This window comes from Mustela lutreola, chromosome 17 (assembly GCF_030435805.1).
Source record: "Mustela lutreola isolate mMusLut2 chromosome 17, mMusLut2.pri, whole genome shotgun sequence".
NCBI classification, from domain to species: Eukaryota; Metazoa; Chordata; class Mammalia; order Carnivora; family Mustelidae; genus Mustela; species Mustela lutreola.
The window spans coordinates 34612144-34627109 of record NC_081306.1 but is presented as its reverse complement, the minus strand read 5'-3'; the positions used below and the strand labels follow the sequence as shown (position 1 = coordinate 34627109).

General features: G+C 54.1%; 2 protein-coding genes across 3 annotated transcripts in view; one reads left to right on the top strand and one right to left on the bottom strand.

The window, feature by feature from the left end:
* The window catches only part of C17H7orf50 (chromosome 17 C7orf50 homolog), a 124174-nt gene that overhangs the window by 34328 nt on the left and 74880 nt on the right, over positions 1-14966 (top strand). The gene's annotated exons all lie outside the window — the stretch shown is intronic.
* On the bottom strand, positions 9802-14676 carry GPER1 (G protein-coupled estrogen receptor 1). Of its 2 annotated transcripts, none has more exons than XM_059155212.1 (2): positions 14379-14676; positions 9802-12246 (listed from the first exon to the last, which is right to left on the bottom strand). In XM_059155212.1, the coding sequence occupies exon 2, from the start codon at positions 11765-11767 to the stop codon at positions 10688-10690; it is 1080 nt and encodes a 359-aa protein (XP_059011195.1). In that variant the 5' UTR covers positions 11768-12246; positions 14379-14676; the 3' UTR covers positions 9802-10687. The 2 variants fall into 2 exon arrangements, with proteins under 2 accessions (XP_059011195.1, XP_059011194.1); XM_059155211.1 differs by having other exon boundaries at positions 9802-12078.

Here is a 14966-nt window from a genome sequence, read left to right as displayed (position 1 = left end):
CCTGGCTGTTGCAAGGATTCACCCTCACTGGCTGTTACATCGGGGGCCTTGCTTTCTTGCTGGCTGTTGGCCCGAGGCCGCCCTCAGCGCCTTGCCGTGTGGGTCTCTCCATGGGAAGTTCACCGTATGGCACCTGCTCTGTCACAGTGAGAGAGAAAGAGATCTTTTATAGCTGTTCTCAGAGGTGATTTCCCATCACTTTTGCTACAGTCTCTGGGCTAGAATCGTGTTGCAGGGTCCAACCACCATACGAGGGTGTGGTTGTCGGGATGCGGGGACCCTTGGGACCATTGTAGAAACAGCCTGCCACACCCTCAGTGTCTTCTCAAAAGTACAGACCCAACAATGTTCCCATAGTAGTGGATGAGAGTTCACCATAGGCCTTTTGTATAGCACTTAGTCTCATCAGACTTTTAATAATATTGGGAGTTTGAGTAGCATCTCGTTGTGGGCTTTTACTATTTTGATGTTTATGTATTTAGAGATAAAGTTGACTTGGAATACCCAGCTTTGAAGCGTTTTGGTAAACGCAAGAACCTCTGTGCCAGAAGGCCTGGACCTGGTGCCTGGCTGTCCATGGACTGACCTCCTCCCGTGCTGGCCTCCTGAGTGACTGGGCTGTGGGTGTGGGTGCCACTGCTCTGATGTGTTGCCCCACACAGACCCCGCAGACCTCAAGCCTCTGCCCACTCAGTGTCCTGCTGGAACATCCAACAGTGGACTCAGGCATCACAGAGACTCCAGTGCTCCGTCTCTGTGGAGCCGTCTGCGAAGCCTTCCCTGGGGTGGGCTGTGAGAGCACCGGTACCCCAGCTGCTCAGGCAGAATGCTTTGCTTGTAGTTGTTCTTTCTTATTGTTGTAAAACACACATAATGTGAAATGGAGCATCTTCACCACTTCTCAATGTCCAGCTTACGGGCACCGAACCCATCCACGCTGCTGTGCAGCTGTCCCCCCATCCAGCTCCAGATTGTTCCACCGCCCCCACGGAGACCCTGTCCCCGTGATGCCTGCTCCCCCAGCCCTGGCCCCACCGTCCGCTCTCAGTGTCTCTGAGTCTGATGACTCCGTGTCCTCACACAAGGTGTCCCCGAGTGTGTGCTTTCATCTTCATGTTTGTCTCTTGATGCTGGCTGCTTCCCCTGCCCCCATCCAGTCCATCAGCGAGTCCAGTGACTTCGGAATATCCCGGAGCTTGGCCATTCCCTGACCCAGGTCCTCACCCTTCCCGGCCTCCTCCCCACCTCCCTCAAGGCTACTCTGAGCGCTGCTGTTGGTTAGTCATTTCCAGTGGGAGCCTCATTCAGCTTTGGGCCTGCTGTCTTCCACACTGAATAGATGGTCAGCATCCAGTTGAGGAAACTCTTCTACACCTCGCTTTCTCGAGTTTTTATCATGAATGGGTGTTGAATTTTGTCAGGTGCTTTTTCTGCATCAGTTTTTGCGCTCGTGTGATTTTTCCCTGTTAGCCTGTGGACTACGGCACATGACACCGATGGATATGAGCGTTGAGCCAGCCTTGCATCCCTGTGATGAGCCCTCGGTGCTCCCGGTGGATAGTGGCCTTCATGTGCTGCTGAGTTCGGTTGCCAGGATTTTAAGGACTTTTGCATCTGGATTCGTGAGGGACATGGATCCTCAGGGTTTTGGCACCGTCTTTGTCTGATTTTGACTCAGGGTATTTGGTGTCAGTTCTCGTAATGCTTGGTTAGCGTCAGCAGTGAACTCTGGGCCTGGAGGCTTCTTTCTCAGGGGCTTTCACTTCGTGGCTTGGTTGTCCTTGGTGCCGTGGTGCTCCTGGAACGATCTGTTTCATAGGACTTGGAGATTATGGAAGTTTGTGCTTTGGGAACCTTCGCTCATGGGGCGCCTGGATGGCTCAGTGGGTTAAAGCCTCGGTCTTCGGGAACCTTCGCTCTACTTCCTGTTTCTTTTTATAGTTTCATGTTCCCTGCAGATAGTCTCAAGTTTGATGCTTGTTTCTCTAAGTGCGATAAGCAGTCGTTTTAGGCGTGGCACGGGGTCTTTGAGCATGGAGCCTGTCGAGCCTGTCTCAGCCTGTCTCTGCCCCACTCTCACTGCATCCCTAGCTGTCTTCCCGCACCTCCTGGTCCCCGCACCCCCAGAAATCTTTGCGGGTGTTTCTGTTGCCTATGCTGGCTACGTTCTCCTGGAAGCCTGTGCCGGCTCCACGGCATGTCTGGGGTGCGGCAGACGAGCGCCCCCAAGTTCTGCCCCCTGGCTGGCAGCCTGGCGCCACCACACCGCCGCAGCCGTTTCCTCTGCCCCCAGCACTCGGAGGGTGCTGCGACGGTCGCACGCAGGTCGTCAGGTAGCCCTTCCAGCTCAGCCTTTTGCAGCCTCGGCTCACTGCAGGCCGTGTTGGGTGAAGGGCCCTCAGGACATCGCAGCTCCTCTTTCCTGGCTGCTGCGCTTTTCTAGAAACCCCCCTGCCAGGTATAGAAATGACGTATGTTACCTGACCGATCTGCATCTACTGTTGTCAGGGGCAGGTTGATGGGGTCACCTGGCAGATTTAGGTGTTGCTCTGGAACCTGGTCTTCGAGCCCAGGGCACAGGCTGCAGTCCCTCTGGGGCAGTTCTGTGCAGTGACTTCGAGGGCAAGAGCCTTCCACCTTTTCAGTCTTCAGCGGAACCGGGACCCTGCAGTGGCTTGCTTTGATTTTCTTCATTTGGCAGAATTTACATTTTTGAGTCCATGAAGGGAAATGCTGTGTTGTTTGCTGAAGACGGAGTTTCCTGGGCGGGGCTGTGTCTCCAACGAGCAACATGCCTTCCTTCCCTGCTGGCTTCAGGAGTTTGCTGTGACCCTCTTGGGAAAGACTGGTCTCCTGGGGTGGGTGTGGGTGGATGCTGAGGACTTACCTGTGCTCCAGGTGACCACTCAGAGCCACACTGAGGCACTGAGAGCTCCCGCTAGGGTCTTCCTTCCTCTGTGTAGCACTTCCTGCAGAGCCCTGTTATTGGTGCTGTGGGGTCTCATACAGCCCCTTCCTCTGGGGGCTCAGGTCCCAGGAGAAGCCGGGCCAGGAGGCAGAGGGTGGGCGAGCACGTTAGGAGCTGTCCAGGCAGGGTCAGGAGGAAGGAAGAAGGCATAGAAACTTGTAAGGGACCTCTTGTCAGTAGATGTCCGCATTCAGCAGAACCAGCGCCCCTGGGAGAGACTGGGGGACCTGGCCGCTTCTGATACTAGCTGGCATCTTTCCAGCACTCCCTACAGCTGATTGCTTGTGATAAGTGTTAGGTTGATTCCATCCTGCGATAAAGGCCTAGAATTACAGTCGGATTTGATGCACTTTTGTTTCGTGTTCCTTTGGCTTTTAGAAACCTTGTTCCCAGACAGAACCCCCACCCACTGGACAATGGCAAAAACCAGATTAACTCAGAGCTGCCAGCGCTTTTCTGCCGACTCAGAACTGGGTGTGGAGGCGAGGCCTGGGCCAGTGCGCATGCTGGTGGGCCTGTGTGGTGAGCACGCAGGCTCCGGACACAGGCCCCAGACAGTTGATTGGGGAGGGCGGGAGCCATGGATGGAGCCGTGCCAGGCCTCGTGTTCCTGGGAGCGGGTACCCCATCTGTCCCTGCTTGGGAGGGCCCCCCTGCGGCTGTCCTGCTGTCTTAGACAGGGCCAGCTCCCTTACCTTGGAGTCTTCTCTCTTTGGCAAGGGCTTGCTGACTGATGGTGGCTGCACAGTCCTGGGGGTTGTCCTGTGGGTGGATGGGGGCATGGGTTGGGCACTTGGGAGGGAGCGAGGGAGGGGCAGGCTGGGACCTGGTGGGCATTGTACCCACAACACCGCTTCCTCCCTCCCTCCCTCCTTCCAGTTTCTGGTGATTGCTGAGCTGGCTGACCCTCACCCTCCAGGAGCCAGGAAGGTGGAGTGCCCACCCACCCCGTCCACAGCCAGGCTGGGCCTCAGGGATGGGCTCTGGAAAGGCGTGCTGCTGATGAGTCGTGAGAAGAGGCATAGGCCTCTCTTCCTGGCGCAGGCAGTGAGCTCGGGTGCAGAGATGGGCCTTGGTGCCCAGATACCTCCCCTGACTTGAGAGGAGAGACAGGAACATGATGGGTGTGATGCACCTTGAGCCTCTGCAAGCCCAGGAGGGGCTCTGTCCCAGACAGAATGTGCGTGGTGGAGGTGGAGGTAAGAAGAAGTCTGGTAAGGAAGCCTCTTTTTGCTGGGGTCCTGAGCGTCTGGCCCAGTGAAGCTGCCCCAGCTCAGTAGGCAGCAGAGAGATGGAGAGATGGCTGTTGACCTGCTTCCTTTCTGAGCGGGGAGCTGGAGAGTCAGCTGCAGAGGCTAGTGCCCTTGGGCTGCTGGCCCTGCCTGACCCCCCGACCTCTTCTCTCAGCCCTTAGTAAGTTCAGCTTTACTTCCTTTTTTTTTTTTTTAAGGTGACTTATTTATTTATTTGAGAAAGAGAGAGAAAGAGCACAAGCAGGGGGAGTGGCAGAGGGAGAGGCAGACACCCTGCTGAATAGGGAGACCAAGGTGGGCTCCATCCCAGGACCCTGGGATCATGACCTGAACTAAAGGCGGACGCTTAACCGACTGAGCCCCCAGACGTCCCTTCAGCTTTACTTCTTACTCAAGTTCTTTTGGTCTGGTTCTGATTTGCCGGCATATCAGAAGACACCCAAATGCTCAGTTTCCCACCGTGGAAAAGAAAATAAAGCCTGAAATCTGGGGCAGTCTGCAGGAGAGAAGGGGCTGGTTACGAGAAGGCAGCTTCGGGACCCTGGGTGGCTCCGCCCGTCCGTTGGCAGGTGCTGCCATTGCCCGGCGAGAGGGCAGCAGGAGCATTGGCGGACGGGGAGGATGGCGGGGAGGACGGCGGGAGTGCCAGCAGACGGGGAGGGCACCGAGCAGGGCAGAACCGCTGTGGCAACACATGGCCTAGGCGGGGTGGTGGCTTCGTTTTTAAACAGCAGCTTTTTTTGAGATATAATTTACATAACATAAATTCACCTTTTTAAAGTGTGTACTTAGTGGTTTTTAGTGTATTCACAGAGTTATTTGACTGTTACTACAATCTAATTTCAGAATATTTTCTTCGCCCCTAAGAGAAACCTGGTCCCTGGTAGCATCCCTTCCCATTTCCCCAGCCCCAGCGCCCGCCATCTGCTCCATAGCTGCAGATGCTCCTGCTGAATAGAGTCACAGACCACATGGCCCTACACATCTGGCTGCCTTCTCTGAGACTCAAGGCTCCGGGGTTCGTCCATACCACGGCAGGTGTCCGTGGTTCATTCCCTTACGTGGCCAAGTAGGATCCGATTGTGTGGCCAGACCACATCAGCTGTTGGTGGACCTTTGAGCTGTCAGCCATTGCGAATGGGGCTGCTGTGAATATTGACGTACAAGCTTTTGTTTGAACACCCGTTTCAATTCTTTTGGGACCACACCCAGGCCTGGAATGGACATTCCACACGTTTTATCCTGTTTGCTTTGACATTTGTATGCATGCTTCTCCTCAGGCTGCATCTTTCTGTGGAGATCCCCCAGCCATGAATACTGAAGGGTATGTTTTCTTAGAAAAAGGGCATTTTCTTGTGTGCCTGGGCCCCATAGCAGTAGCTGTGCAGCATTTCCTTGTAGCAGAGCATCCTGCTGAGGTCCCACGCTGCACTGACTTGCTTTATGTCTCTACCTGTCCTTAACTTGGGACACTCCCTCTTCCTTTGTCTCTTTGACATGACATTTTGAATCATTACCCTATCCCCATTTTGGATTTTCTTTTTCTTTTTTTTTTTTTAAGATTTTATTTATTTATTTGACAGAGAGAGAGAGATCACACATAGGCAGAGAGGCAGGCAGAGAGAGGAGGGAGTAGGCTCCCCTCCGAGCAGAGAGCCCGATGCGGGACTCGATCCCAGGACCCTGAGATCATGACCTGAGCTGAAGACAGAGGCTTCAACCCACTGAGCCATCCAGGCGGCCCCCATTTTGGATTTTCTGATACTTCCTCCTGACTAGGTTGAGGTCACGATCCCAGGTAGGACATGGTGACATTGTGGCCCATTTAGGTCCCACATCTGAACTGCCCGTCTCCTTGTGGGACCTTGTTGGCTCTCCGTGAAGGGCCCTCCTAACTCCCTGCTATGAGGTGCCTCTCTCTCCCATGGGAAAGCAGCCAGAGGCAGGGGGAACACGAGGCCTCTACAGATGTCCTGCTCCTGTCACATTTCCTGGGTTTAGCCTTCATTAGGGATTCTCACCCGTCTCAAGCTATGCTGGGACCCCTGCAGTGGCCTCCCCCATCACCAGCCTGTGGGAACCCTCTACTCTCAGGGTGCAAGGCTCACTTACCCACTGCTGTGTATGACTGTATTGTGTTTGTTTCAGTATTCATTTCACTTACATTAGGTTTACTTGTATTCATTACTGGAATGGGTGCATGGATTCTTATCTTTCAGTAGTCTATAATTGTATTGATGCTCAAAGTGCCCTGGATTTGGCTAGTGAGATCCCTTCAAGTAGGTCCCTGTGTCCTTTTGATGTGACTGTGTCATTCTTTTGAAGCTTTCCTTTCTTCCGGAGGAACACCATGTGCCATGCTCACCTTGTACTCCCGCCCTGCCTGAATCAGCCATTTATCTGAGGAGGCTGGTTTCTTCTCTGGGGGACAGCCTGGGCACCGCTGGGCCCGCAGCCGCTCAGGCCCTTCCTGCCCCTTTGAGCAGCTGGAACTAGGGAACATACGATCACGCGTGTGCACACCACACACACATGCCTGTGCCATGCACATATATGGCCCCTGTGCTGTCCTGCACATATGCTTAGTTTAGAGATCTTGGGGTTCACTGGACACCGCCGGTTCCATCCACCCTCGGGCCCTCACCTGCCCTTCTCCCTTCCACGTTGCATCTCCCACCATCCACTTGAGAAAACTCTGGGTTCACTGACGAACATTCTCTGTTCAGAATGCACGTAACGGTTTCGGGACTGCTTCACCGTAGCACCTTGAAAGACGCAGGGGGACATCCCAGTGAGGCTGTCATGACCTGAATGCCTCCACCCTTCCCAGGAGGGCATAGGGTCTGGACAGTGTCACCCCTGTAATCAAGAGTTAATTATTATGCACAAAGAAAATTCAGAAGTCCTGTTCAGTGGGTTTTGTGTGCTTACAGCTCTGTACTTTTGAGCTCTTGGTAGGGTCACAGAGCATCAGTGCCTGGGAGGGCCCGGTTACCAAGAAGCAGCAAGGCAACTGAACACCCTGATTTGATCTTGTGGCGTTCCTGACAAGGAATTAAATCAGCCTCTGCTCTCAGACAAATGCTTCTGAGGATGGCCTCCACTGGAATGGGCCAGGCAGCCCGAGCACACAGGCTCCATTGTCTCTGACACAGGGTCTGGGGTCCTGAGCTCAGAAAAGACTCCAGCAGCTGCCGGTCCAGCCTCGGGCTCAGTAAGAATTCCTTTCTGTTGCGTCAGGACCTCTACCTTGCACTTACCCTTCTAGCGATTGTCCAGTGGACCCTTGGGGAAGTTGTGTTGCCGGTTTACACATCAGGAGATGGGCTTCAAGAGGTTAGAGGTAGGAGCTGTGTCCAGCCCTGTTGGACCTGTGCCCCGGGCAAGCACCAGGCAAGCATGGCCTGGTGCAGAGCCCCTTCAGGAGCAGGGCCTGCCTTTTCCAGCTCTCCACCACAGGGAGGGCAGCCCATGTGGAGGGCCACCTGGGGGTAGCACGGCCCTGTCCTCTGGGGCTTTGGTCAGACATAGTTCCTGCCAAGACACCTTTGGAGGAGCTCTCCATTCTGCTCCTTCCTGCCAAGAGCATCCTGTGTGGTGTACCTTTGGGAAAGGATCAAGCCTGTGACCCTGATCAAGACCTCTTGATCCCTGAGTGCTGTAGAGGAAGGGATGTGGGGTTTGGAGAGGTGGGCTGTGGGTCTTGGCTATATCATTACCCTTCAAGCTTTCAGGCAGTTCCAGACTCTGAGTAATGGGGACAGTGTGTGCCTCATGGGGTTGTTGGAAGGGTCAGAGAGCAGGCCTGATGCCCTAGTGATGCCCTCTGTCTCCCCTCTCACCCCCCCCCGACTCCATTCTCCAGAGCTACACATGGGTCTCCAGGCTCTGTGAAGTCTTCGCGCCCTCCCCACCACTGCTGCTCCTGCTGGGAACGGTGTGCGTGTTTGATAGATCCCTGCACAGAGTCACATGCTTGAAGCTGGGGAGCAGGTCTGTGTGTCCGCTCTGCAGCTTGGAGTTGTTAGCACTGAGGTCAAAGGGGGGAATTGGCAAGGAGCAGGGTTTGCAGGCTGGGTCCCGGGCATGCCATCTGCTCTGACTGGGCTCTGGGCTGGGGCAGAGCCCATCCTGAGAAGCTGTTCCACGGGGGGCTCAGAGGATGTATGAGGGAAGGCGTGTTAGAACCTCTTCCGGCTTTTATAGGACGAGGTGCATCAACGCGGTGTCTGTACCCCACGTAGATTCACGACTTTTGGAGGTTCTGGAGAGGCAGAGGGTGGAGGGAAGACTCGTCCTTGGAAGTTGCTCCCCTCACCTTGGCTGCAGGGTGGGTGTCCTGTGACAATGCAGCGGGAGAGCTCATGTGGCTACCCTGTAGTGAAGTCCCCCGCACCAGAGCCGCTGGTGTGTGGGAACTGTCCTCAGCGGTTGGGTGGTTTTCCGGGCCTACAACAGGGATGTTTATTTAGAAAGTGAGTCTGAAGTGGGACTTGGGTGCTAGAGATGGCATTTCTGCAAGGTCACAGTTGGGCAATGCAAATATTCACTTGGGACAGACACCCTCTTTCTTAGAGATTTGCACCTATAAAAACCACTGAAACTTCAAATGGCCCATTTCCCTGTCACCCTATCACCTAAACATTGTCTCGCCTTCCCCACAGGAAGCCCTGCCAGTGTGAACATCCTTGAGGACCCATCTTTTGGGGAGATGGGCCCCCTGAATGGAGTGGCAGGAGGGATGGGGCTCATGTTTTTCCTGCCCCAGCCCACATTGGAGGCAAGGGCTCCCTACTCTCAGTCCACATCGGAGGCCAGGGGTCCCCAAACTCAGTCCCCACTGGAGGCCAGGGCTCCCACTCTCAGCCCATAGTGGAGACCAGGGCTCCCACTCTCAGCTCACAGTGGAGGCCAGGGGTCCCCACTCTCAGCCCACAGTGGAGACCAGGGCTCCCACTCTCAGCCCACAGTGGAGACCGGGGTCCCCCGTCTCAGTCCACATTGGAGGCCAGGGCTCCCAGCCAGCTCACATTGAAGGCCAGGGCTCCCCAGTCTAGCCCACATTGGAGGCCAGGGGTCCCCACACTTAGTCCACAGTGGAGGTCAGGGGTCCCCACCCTCAGTCCATGTTGGAGGCTGGGGTCCCCAGTCTCAAACCGTAAGGAGGCCAGAGGTCCCTAACCCCAGCCCACATCAGAAGGCCGGACCCCCGGCTCCTGTGCATTGGAGGACAGAAGCCCCCTCTGCCTCCCCAGCTGCCTTGTGAGCACTCTGAGCTACTGCAGGCACCGTGCCTGATGCTCATAGCACAGAGCCTTCCAGAAGAGCCAGGGCACGTGGTGCACTCCCAGGAATGTTTGCTCTGACACCCGGAGCTTGTGCAGCTGAGCATTAAATGCCCTGGAGATGCCAGGTGCGTGTGGGTGATGGGGTGTAGATGTTTGCCCTGGGAGGGAGTGCTGGCTGGGTCGTGAGCCTGGTGACACCAGGGACGGGGGTGCCCTTGTGAGGAAAGACTGGTTTTGCTGCTGAGGCTCAAGGACTGCCCCACCCATCCCGAACAACTCAGAGAATTGAGAATCAGGATGTGGCTATGTTTTATTGAGAAGAGCTGGACGTTCCTAGCAGTCACTAGTTTTTCTTTTGTACATTTTAGGGAGAGCTGTTTACATTGCCATCATCGTTGCCCCACTGTTGTTCTCCGAGGCCAACTTGGTCCCATGCATGCTGGCTCCCCAGCCCGTAACCCCATGGTCTCCTTCCCTGATGGTGTAGGTGCAGAGATGCCCAGGAACAGACAGCAGAGGGCCAGTGACTCAGACAGCAGCGGGGCTTCTGGTTGCAGAAGTGCTCCGGATTGTGTGGCCGCTGTCTGCAGGGCCACCCTGAGGGGGTGTGTGTGTGTGTGACGAAGAAGAAGCACTTCTCCCTTCCTCTCTGACTCGAGGGCACTTGTTTGTGTATGCCCAGTAAACCGTAAGCCACAGACGAGGCGGATGGTCCACAGTTTCCAGTTCAGGTCTGCTGAGTGTGTTCTGTCTCCAGCATTCATTTTTCCCGAGGATGGCAGATTTATAGGAGATGGACCTTGAAACTAGGTCTCTCCTCCAAAATGTCCCCTTTGTTTTGCTTGCACTGACCAACATGAGAAATGTCGTTTGCTGTGGGACACAGTGCGTGCAGAGTGGACCGCAAGTTCACGCTGGTCCCCATCCCTACGCCAGCTCTCGCCAGTCACTTGCCCTGCAGCCGTGAGTGTGAGCAGGGAGCCCCAGTGCTGTGTACTCGGTCCAAGATCAAGGTGGCTTGCAGTGAGGGCTCTTCAGAGCCCAGGTGTGCCTGCAGCTGGGGCACGGGTGGGCCAGCCTGTTCTGACTGGGCTCAGAGCGCAGTGTGGCCCAGCTGTTCCTCCCACCTTGCCCTGGGGGTGAACCAGCATGGGATCCCTGTGGGTACAGAAGTGCCTCTACACAGCGCTGCTGAACCTCACGTCCGACTGCTCTGTGCTGTCCGGAAGGACCGCCTTCAGGGCAGCGTGGCAGAAGCGGTTCAGAGCTGACATGTTGGTTTTCTGCTCAATGTACATTCTCAGTTTGTCCCGAAAAGTCTCCCCCAGAAAGCTATAGATGAGGGGGTTCAGGCAGCTGTTGGAGAATGCTGCCAGGTTGACAATGTGGCCTGTTAGCGGGTAGGCGTGGCGGAAGGACTGCGTGCAGGGAGCGGCTCCCGGTGGGCTGCGCTGCAGGAGGTGGACGCTGATGAAGACGTTCTCCGGCAGCCAGCAGATGAAGAACACAAGGACCACCGCGAAGATCATGCGCAGGGCTTTCTGCCGCCTGGGGCGCAGGCCTCGGTGCTTGTGAGCCTTGACGAGCACGCGGACAATGAGTGAGTAGCACAGGCCGATGATGGCGAAGGGGATGATGAACCCCAAGGTCACCTCCAGCCACTGGATCTCTTTGACGTCTGCGAAGCAGAAGCAGACCTCCTCCGTGTGCTGCAGGTGCACCGCGGTGAAGGGCACCAATGTGGCCGAAACAGATGCCATCCAGATGAGGCCGCAGCTGAGCCGGGCGTGGTGCTTTGTGCGGAATAGGCTGGACCTCATGGCCTTGGCCAGAGCAATGTACCGGTCAAAGCTCATCCACGTGAGGAAGAAGACGCTGCTGTACATGTTGATCTGCAGGAAGAGTGACATGAAGGTACACAGCACGGCAATGTCATAGTACTGCTCGTCCAGGTTGAACACCTCGATGAGGGAGTCAGCCACCAGGATGAGGTCAGCCGCTGCTAGGTTAATGAAGTACAAGTCCGGGATCGTCATCTTCTCCCGGAAGCTGATGTTCACCACCAGTATTAGGATGTTCCCCACAAAGCCGATGGGGAAGAGGAAGATGGTGTACAGGCAGGACAGGAAAAGCCCAATCACATACTGCTGATGCTCAGAGAGCTCGCCCGTCTGGTTAGCCAGGACAGTGCCGGTGAGTGCATGGGACAGGTTAAGCTCCAGGGGGGTGCTGTTGGAGGCACCTGGGTGCATCTCCATGCCAGGGAGCAGCACTGGGGAAATCACGTCCGTGTCCCCAGAGGCGCACCTTTCAAGGTTTGCTGTGTGGCTACCAGAAATCCGACTTAAACGAAAGCTCCATCTCTAGAAAGAAAGGTGACGCTCTTTGAAGTGAGCCAGATGCCTGTAAGAGTGGAAGTCATCGCAGGCACCACTGCAAGCAGCGTGGGTCCATTTTGCAGAAAGCTGAGCAATCGGAGAAGGTGGTCCATGGCCACACAGCGGGCGGCGCCCTGGCTTGCTGTCAGCTGCCGTGATCCACGCGCGGCGTGGCGCTACTACCTGTGCACCTGAGAGAAGCAGATGGAAGAGGAGTTAGGCTTTGGTTCAAGTCTTTAAGGCTTCTTGGCGAAGACGGTCTCTGTGGCCAATGGCCATGGGGACGGCAGGCACGTGAGTGTGCAGGGAAGGCCAGGACTTGAGGTCCTTAGCGTCTTGGAGAGGTGGTTGTCACTGAGCTGAGGGAAAAGAATTAAGTGTAGAAAATGCCCCACATTCTGTCCCCAGGGCTCCCGGCCGCTCAGTCTGACCGGAGCCTGGACTGTGAGTCATCCTAACGCACAGTGGACGCCTATTTTTTAAAATAGTTGAATAGCTGGCTTATGAAGTAACATGGAGGTTGGGTATGGAAATCTCAGGAAAAGTACTGTTTGCCAGCAGAGGAAATAAAATTTATTTCAGCAGCTGTTAGAAAGAGAGCTGAGATGGGAAGGGAAAAACCCAGCTTCTCTGAAGATAGTGGGCCCAGAATGCTGTGTGGAAACTGCTTACGCAGAATCTCTTACAGTAAAATAGATAAAAGAAATCTGTTTTTTTTTTTTGTTTTTTTTTGTTTTTGTTTTTGTTTTTGCTAATCTAAGCTACTGCTTTCATGATATGAAATGAAAGAGAAAACATAATAAAAATGGTACTGGGGCACCTGGGTGGCTCAGGTTAAAGGCTTTAGGTTAAAGCCTCTGCCTTCAGCTCGGGTCATGATCCCAGGGTCCTGGGATCGAACCCCATATCAGGCTCTCTGTTGGGCAGGGAGCCTGCTTCTCTTCCTCTCTCTGCTTCTCTCTGCCTACTTGTGATCTCTCTGTGTCAAATAAATAAAATCTTAACAACAACAACAAAAAAGGTACTTGCTTTAGTAGATATTTACCCAGTGTTTTCATAAATTATAAAATCTAATATATTTTTGTAATGTTTGTAACCTAGAAGCTGGGTACAAAAGAAAAAAACAAAATCCTAAGCAAAGCCCTTTAGACCTTTGCCGCCGACAGGTCTAGCCTCCAGGGCCCTTCACCACAACCTGGCTTGTCTGTGATCTCAATAGACAAGTCAGCCAGGGTTCGCTGGGCAGCTGGGGAGGGGTGCCCTTGCATTGAGGGGGTGGGTGGGGGCCTGTTGCCAATGACAAGAAGCCCCAAGGAAGCCGGCCTGGCACGTTAAAATGGACTTGAATTGTTTTCTGTTGAGAGTTCTTGTTTTACCCTGTGAGATCATTAGGACTCATTTCTGAAGTGTTGCCAAACCAGACTAGACATTTATTGAACCACTGCTTGAAAATACTGCTTTAAAAAGGCGGGGAGTGGGGGGTGCGGCGCAGAAAAACGTAAGTCGCGGCCTTGGGGTCAGTTACGATTTAAAAAGTATTCAGTTAGCTTTGCTTAGCTGGGGTTGATAAGTTTATTACTTATTTTGCATTTGTTACTCATCTTTAGTAGATAATACCAATTTGAACCACATAAATGTCATCGTGCCCAGATACTATCTGTAACGTTAAAAGCCTCTGTTTTTAATTTCTTTGTAAAAAGTGCTCCAAGTGCTTGTTTTGCTCTCTCAATGTGGAAACTCGGGGCTGTTTTTGATGCTTCCAGAGGAAGGCTTGAAGGTGAAGGCACTCACGGCGCACACTCGTCCTCCTCAGTGCTTGTCAAGATAGGCTGTGTGGAAAGAGTTGGAAAGCGAGTCCGCCACCGCCTTCCCATGTACACGAGTCTTTTGATCCTTGGCAAATACCGTTACTTTCATAGTAGCCTAGAACAGACTCAGAAAGTAGCATGGGTTTCCTACCTCCACAGCACCCTCCTGAGAGTTGACCATGAATTTTTAAGGATGAGCATGAAATAGTTTCGTATCATTTTGTTTCATGTTTCCACTGCTTGTCTAGTTCTAGAAAACTAAAGCCACATTTGTCAAATCTACTGGGTATGTGTCTTCGTGAAGCAATACTAATCCGCCCAGATGTGTGGCTTGGGCGAGTATTTTCATTGAGTGAGACATGATGCTGTAGACAGAGCCGTCTGACTGTCCTAACGTGAGACAGCCCCTGGCTTGAAAGAAATACGACAGAATACTGCTTATTATTTTCGGCATGCACTATAGAAAGAACCTTTGTGCTTAGCCTCCCCGGCTATAGTCACGCTGAGATTGTTAGAGCCCCATCTGGGTCCTTAGTGGAGGAGAAGGGCTATAGCCTCAGTGGCCCTCTCACCAGAGGGTGGCCTGCTGCACCTTACATGAGACCACTGAGCCAGGTCTGCCCAGTGGTCCCGTGGTGGCACCGACCCTAGCTCAGAACCAGGAACCCAGGACGGAGACTCACCTGCACCGCAGCCACTTTGGAGCAGACCCTTCCCCCGTCCCTCGGAGGGCTTGTCAGCCAGCCTCAGTGACTGTGCTCAGGGCTGGCTGGAGGCACAGCAGCAGCTCTCGCTCGGGCAGTGGGGATTCTGGACTTGCTTCCACCCGTCGAAGGGTGCCAGAGCGGTGGTCCTGGGATGGGAAGCCTGGTGCACGAGGCTGACCCGCCAGAATGCCCATCATCGCTCCGTCATCGCGCCAGACACCGGGACACCCGGGCACTGCAGGCTTTATAGGCTTCCCAGGGCCGCCCATTGTGCTCAGCACCGCTGGACGGCCTCCGAGAAGGCCAGCATTAACCATTTTTTTGCTGGCCTTTTTTCTCTCACACTGTGGCAATGAGCTCAGTCCCACTACACATTTTTATGGATGTTTCCAGACTTACCTGCTTTTCTTCACCCACTGATAAAATTTTTTTAAAGTGTGAAAACATTGTAAGTAGGTCTTGTGTACCTTTCAGATGACCCATCGTCATTTGCTGGAACTAAAATGGTATTGCTTGTTTTTAAAACGAGGCACTAGATTTCCTAAGCCGAGAAAGGATTGTACT

What these genes read in the sequence shown, in the direction of transcription:
- GPER1 (XM_059155212.1), bottom strand. Translation starts at nt 11,767, where the DNA reads ATGGAGATGCACCCAGGTGCCTCCAACAGCACCCCCCTGGAGCTTAAC.